Below are 6,000 nucleotides of genomic sequence, written 5' to 3'. Positions count from 1 at the left end.
GAGGGCATCAGCAACCACGGGTGCCTCGATGGAGGTCAAGGCAACTGCCTCCGGGTACCGCGTTGCGTAATCCACCAGAGTCAGTATGTATTTCTTTCCCCTACGAGTCCTATGCTTCAGCGGTCCCACAATGTCCACGGCCACCCTGTGGAAGGGTTGGTCTATGATCGGGAGGGGCTGCAGGGGAGCCCTTCTCTTGTCCCCGCTTTTGCCTGTCCGCTGGCATGTCTCGCAAGATTTGCAATAGTCCGTCACATTCTGGGCAATTCTGGGCCAAAAAAAGTTCACCTGCAACCGCTGGCGTGTCCGTTCCCTGCCCATGTGACCAGCACACGGTAGATCATGAGCCAGGGCAAGCAATTGCTGTCTGTATTTCCGGGGTACTATGAGCTGACGCTGGGGCTCCCTGGTCTCGGCATGGTTCTTCGGCACCCACAACCGATAGAGAAGCCCCTTATCCCAGACCACCTGTTCCCTCTTGTCCGGAGTGAACTCAGTCTCTTGCTCCTGAGCCATCTGCCGGAGTCCCTCCAAGCTGGGGTCCTCCCGAACCTCCTGCTTGAACTCCTCTTTCCCAACTAGGCAATCAGCAGGGAGTGCACACTCACCCACAGGGACTTCCTGGGTCTCCTCCCTGCTAGTGTCACCTCCCTCTGCCACTGACGGAATGCACGCCTCCCCGGGACTGTCACTTAACCCACCCTCGGGGTTACCGGTTCCCTCTGGGACCAGGGTGCAATCGCCGTCTGCAGGTGTCCCTTCCCCTGCGGCCAATGGTGTGACTTTCTCCCGGGGATTTCCTAACCCCCCTTCTTTAGCCTTCCTGCTCTGCAGGCGAGTCACTGCATGAACGGTGTGGGGCTTTGGCTCTTGGATCTGTTCCCACCTCCGGAGCTGGGCTTCCTGCTCTGTAAGATCCCATCCCACCAGGATGGGGGCCGGAGCCCCTTCCAGTACCCCCATTTCCAGGTACGTTGCACAGTCGTTCCACATGACGGGGGTACAGAATACTGGTACCTTCTGGGGTGCGGACCCCACTCCGTGAATAGTGAGGGTCTTCCCCAGGATTATGTCTGCAGGTGAGACCAGGTTGGAACTAATCAGTGTCACACTGGCCCCCGTGTCCAGTTCCCCCACAAGGGTCCTCTCCTTCACCGTGATCATGGTCCGGTGGGGGGCCATCACCTCCTCCAAGTTTGTGATCCTGTAGCAACAGACACTCTCCTCAGAGGGGCTCTGGCCCTCCCCCTCGCTGCTCACGGCTGTTGCACGCCTGACAGGCCTGGGTCTAGTGCTTAGCTTTGGGCAGTTGGGCTTGATGTGGCCCTGCTCCCCGCAGTTATAGCACCCCCTCTTTCCCGAATTGGGTGGTCTGTCCGAATCTGGGGCCGCCTTGCGCTCGGCACGAGGTGGCCCTCTTTCCCCTTTTTGACCTGGCCCTCCCTTCCCCCCTCTTTGGACCCTTTTTGCTCCTTCCCAAAGTAGGGAGGCTTCTCACGGTTTAGCAACAGTCGGTCTGCAATTTCTGCGGCCTCGTGAACATTTTTGGGGTCCCTGTCCCTGACCAGGGTCTTAACCTCCCTTGGACAACAATAATAGAATTGTTCCAGCACCAGGAGCTGGCGTGACTTTTCTTCGGCTAACCATTTAATGTATGTGTCCTCCAACAGGACCCCAAAATCAGTCAATGACTTTCCGGGTTGTGGGCGCGCATTCCGGAATTTTTTCCGAAAATACTCTGGTCCTAACTGGAACCTTTTAGACACTGAAGCTTTAAAGGCATTATAGTCATCAGCTGCGTCTGAGGGCAGGCTGTTAAGGACCACCGCCATGTCACCCTCTACCAGCGCAGACAAGTACATCATGATCTTTTCCTCCGGCACCTTGCACCGCTGGGCTTGTCTTTCGAAGTTGCTTAGGAACACCGCAGGATCGTCTCCTTCCCGGTAGCGAGCGAAGGCGGAGACGTCCAGTTTGGGGTGTTCCCCGGACGCTTGCGGAGGGTTCACGTTTCCCCCGATGGTCTGCAAATGGAGCTGAGCGTCGAGCTTTTTCTGCTCGAACTCCATCTGCATCCTCTTTTCCTGGGCTTCCAGCTCCAGCCTTTTCTCTTCCAGCCGTCGTTGTTCCTTCTTTTCTTCCCGCTGTTCCCGTTCCTTCTCGCGCTGGGCCTCGAGCTCCAGCCTTTTCACTTCCAGCTGTTTCTCCTCCAGCCGTCGTTGTTCCTTCTTGTCTTCCCACTCCATCCTTTTCAGCTCTATCTCATGGAGTCTCTGCCGCTCCCTCTCGGAGGGTGATCTCCTGGCGGCCTCCGGCCTTGAAGAGCGGGAAGGTGTTCCTGGGTCAGGCTCAGGACTTGCTGAGCATGAACCTGACACTTGTTCTGACTCGCTGGTGCACAAGAGTTTAACCAGCTCATCCTTCTTTAGCCTTCCCGTCGCGTGAAGGCCTCTCTCTTTTGCCAGTTCTTTCAGTTCGGGCACAGTCATCCAGACATACTCGTCCGCCATCCTGACTCTCTACCCTATGCAGTCGACCCGACGTCAAATTAGAAATTGTTTGCTCAAGGGATTTCAGTGACTCTATTCCTTTCCCCAAATTATGCCTCCAATACAGCAGGGTATTCGGATCCCACCTCGACCACGTGTGGCGGGCCAGTAGGGGGCGCTCCTGCATTAAGCCGCCCACCTCCCCGCGCCCGACCACCTTCCAGGCTCCGAGTGCCTCCCTGGGGTGCCTCCCGTCCGGCCGACCCCTTCCCTGGAGCACACCCGCTAGCCTGGGGTCCCGCTGCCACCATCCAAGGCTCTGGACTCACTTCTGGCTCTGCGCACCTTGGAAAACGCAGGCCTGATCGTCCAATGGGTCCTAGACCCAATACCAGCACTTGGGGCACTTCCCCAAGTCAGGGGCTTATTAGGTAGCCTCCCTTAGTCCACCGACCTAAGGGGCCTCCTCGGCATAATTTAGACCCACCCCGCAATAAGTCTCCCACACCGGTCACAAAGGAGAACTTTATTGATGACAGGGGTAGGGCGGAAACAGGGTAAAAGGTAGAGCAATATCATAGAAATCTTACAGGAATATCAGAGGAATCCCATTGAGCAAGCCAGGGTGGCTGAGGTAGCCGTTTAAACGCATCTGAGTTACTGAAACTAAATATCTAATCGGATGTTTAGTAGCTTACTCACTCTCATCGTCCAGAGGTAGTTGTTGTATCCTCTGAAGGCAGTGCACTCTTGGAGCATGCGGTGATGAGGAGAGAGCCAGGCTCAGATTCACCTGGATGACCGCATGGCTAATGGCTGACGCCCTTCTTCTTGGACCGAGCCCTTAAATAACCTCTCTGACCTCAGCAGCCCGGTCCAATCGAAGCTGCCAATACTGGCCACAAGCCGACCAATCTCCCCCGCATCCCTGGCTACCTGGGCCCCCGGGCCGGGTCTTTCCCCCCTGCCCAGGTGACTAGAGCATCGCCTCCCAGGCGCCAGGCTTTTGTTATGTAGACCAGGTGGGAGATCCCCACCCTGAGGAATGAAACATCAGCCTCCCAGGCTGGCTGAGACAGGTCTCTGGAGAGGGGCACCCACGGTGGCATTTCTGCCACAGGGACCACCCAAGTTGGTTCAAGCATGGGGACCACCCAAGTTGGTTCAAGGATAGCATCAAGTTGGCTCAAGGATGGAGACACCCCAAGTTGGCTCAAGAATGACTCCCAAGTTGGCTCATGGATGCAGCCCCCAAGTTGGCTCAAGGACAGGACCCTGAAGTGGGCTCCAGGATGGGGACCCCCCCAAGTTGGTTCAAGGACGGGACCGCCCAAATGTCTCATAGATGGGACTCCCAAGTTGGCTCGAGGATGCGACCCCCAGGCCGGGTCAAGGACGGGACCCCTCGGGCGGGTCACGCACGCGCCCCCGAGTGGGGGAGGGGGAGGCCCGCTGTGTGCAGGCTGTCCCGCGCGGGCGGGGCGGGGCGGGGCGGGCGCACGTCACGGGGGGGCGGGGCGCTGCGAGGCTGCGGCGCGGCGCGGCGGTCCCGGCCCGTCCCGACCCGAGGCGGCGGCGGCGGCGGCCTGAGGCGGGCGGTGTTGTGGGCCGCGCTCGGCCGGGCCTGGGGCCTGGGTAAGGGCCTGCCTTGGAGCCGGGGCCCGGCGCTGCCAGGGCCTCTCCCCGCGCCCCTTTGTCCCGCGGTGCGGCGGGGCCCGCGCGGGCGCGGCCGGGGCCGGGAGGAGGCGGGTGCGGGCAGGACTAACGTGCGCCCCCCCCGCCCCCGTTTGCGTTGCAGGCCAGGGGATGGGCGCCGGCGGCGGCGGCGGCGGGTCGTGGCGGTAGAGAGGGAGCGGCGCGGCGCGGCGCGGCCCCGGCATGGAGCGGCCGAGCGGGGACATCATGCGGCGCAGCCCGCAGCAGGACTACGAGGTGATCCAGCGGGTGGGCAGCGGCACCTACGGCGACGTCTACAAGGTGAGCGGCTGCCCCTGCCCGGCCTGGGTTGCGAGGTCTCTCTCTGTGGTGCTGAGCCGATGTTCACCTTCCCCGAAGAGAGTTTGGGGCATTGCGGGGGGGGGGGGCTGTACCTGACTTTCGACACCGAGCCGATCGTCGTCCCCAATTTCAGAGCGTGCGAGTTGACCCCAGGGTTTAATAACAGCGGGCGCGAGGCAGGGGCGGATGAGCCCCCCGCGCCCCGCGCTGGCGTGGAGTTTCAGATGGGGACGCAGTCGGCGCCGCGAGTCCTCCGCACGGACCCGGAGCCCGGTTCGTTTGCCGGCTTTACCGAAACCACTGCAACCGCAGCGATTTGAAATAGGTGTGCTTAGCGGATTTGGCACGGCACCGATTGGGACCTTCACGCCTAAGGGGCGAGCCCTTATTCCTTGCGTGTGGAGGAGGCCCGGCGACTTGCAGAACGGGTCTGAAGGACTTAAGATAGGACTTAAGTTTTTTTTAGCTTTGCCTGGCAAACTTGCGCCGTGTGGGGAAAGGAGGCTGGAGTGTTTTCCCGTGGTCTGTTGTGGAAAGTAGTTAAGCCAGAGATGGAGCACGTCATCGTACGTTCATTCATAGCCTGTGCAACGAAACCTCCTTTTGCTCCTGCGTCGCATGGCGATAGCTGGGCCTCTCTCTGCTGGAGACTGGATTTCTGACCAAAGCTTAAATAAAATCTTGTGGGTTAATTTTAAGGACACTTTGGAAGTGGTTACTTAACATAGGATGTTGCTTTTTTTTTTTTTTTTAGTGCAGTCTTCCTATCACTTGATCTCTCAGGGATATTAAGCAGTCGTCATGAATACAAGCAGCATCCTATGTATTTTCTAGAAAGCTTTGCTGAAGACTGCCAAACGTTTTTTCTAGGCGTTCTCACCGTGGGCATATAACGAGGATAGTTTCAGAGTTATTAGGGGCTGGAAGGCACCTTACAGATCATCAGGTCCAGCCCCCCCGCCGCACATGGGCAGGGATAAAATGCAGCCTGTTTGAATGAGCATTAGGTTTTTTGGATGCTCATTCAAACAGCCGTTTCTCCCTGAGAAGGTCTCACGCAGGGATAAAACCAAAAGATCTCTGCCATATAACTTAACAAAGTTAAACCCTGGGCGCCTGTTTTATGTTCATGGTGCCGCTTGCAACTGATAGAAACTCAGCGAGTTTCAAGTCCTTGGGTCTTTGGTTTTTCTATGTGTTCCTTTATAGACTGGTGCAAGCAGGGAGAAATGGACTGTCTGTAGGGATCGGGGGATTAACCGCACCCCAAAGTGCTATCGAATGCCCACAGCAAACTTATTAAAAAAAAAAAAAAAAAAAAAAATATTTTCCTTTTATCTTTCTTTTGCAGTCATTTTAGATCTTACCTAATTATAGTTACAAACTGTGCAGATAAAAGTATTATTATTGTATAAACTGTCAGTGTCCATCAGAGCTGTTTCTTTCTCCATTCATGGTACGGCTCTGATCTGAGAGCCTGTTGTACTCAGATGCTTCATCATGTGCTCTCCAA

At 57.2% G+C, this 6,000-nt stretch overlaps 1 protein-coding gene across 3 annotated transcripts in view; it reads left to right on the top strand.

The window, feature by feature from the left end:
* The first annotated feature begins 4,030 nt into the window (after positions 1 to 4,030).
* Positions 4,031 to 6,000, top strand: part of MAP4K5 (mitogen-activated protein kinase kinase kinase kinase 5) — a 110,138-nt gene continuing 108,168 nt past the window's right edge. For 2 of the 3 annotated variants that reach the window (XM_059723384.1, XM_059723383.1), the window contains exon 1: positions 4,293 to 4,466. In XM_059723384.1, coding sequence (XP_059579367.1) covers positions 4,368 to 4,466 — 99 coding nt within the window. In that variant the 5' untranslated portion in view covers positions 4,293 to 4,367. Of the gene's footprint in view, positions 4,125 to 4,287; positions 4,467 to 6,000 lie in introns of those variants that run through there. The other variant, XM_059723385.1, reaches the window with a different exon arrangement.

This window comes from Alligator mississippiensis, chromosome 2 (genome assembly GCF_030867095.1).
Source record: "Alligator mississippiensis isolate rAllMis1 chromosome 2, rAllMis1, whole genome shotgun sequence".
Taxonomy (NCBI): domain Eukaryota; kingdom Metazoa; phylum Chordata; order Crocodylia; family Alligatoridae; genus Alligator; species Alligator mississippiensis.
The sequence above is the reverse complement of the archived record's forward strand: the minus strand, read 5'-3'. Positions and strand labels throughout refer to the sequence as shown.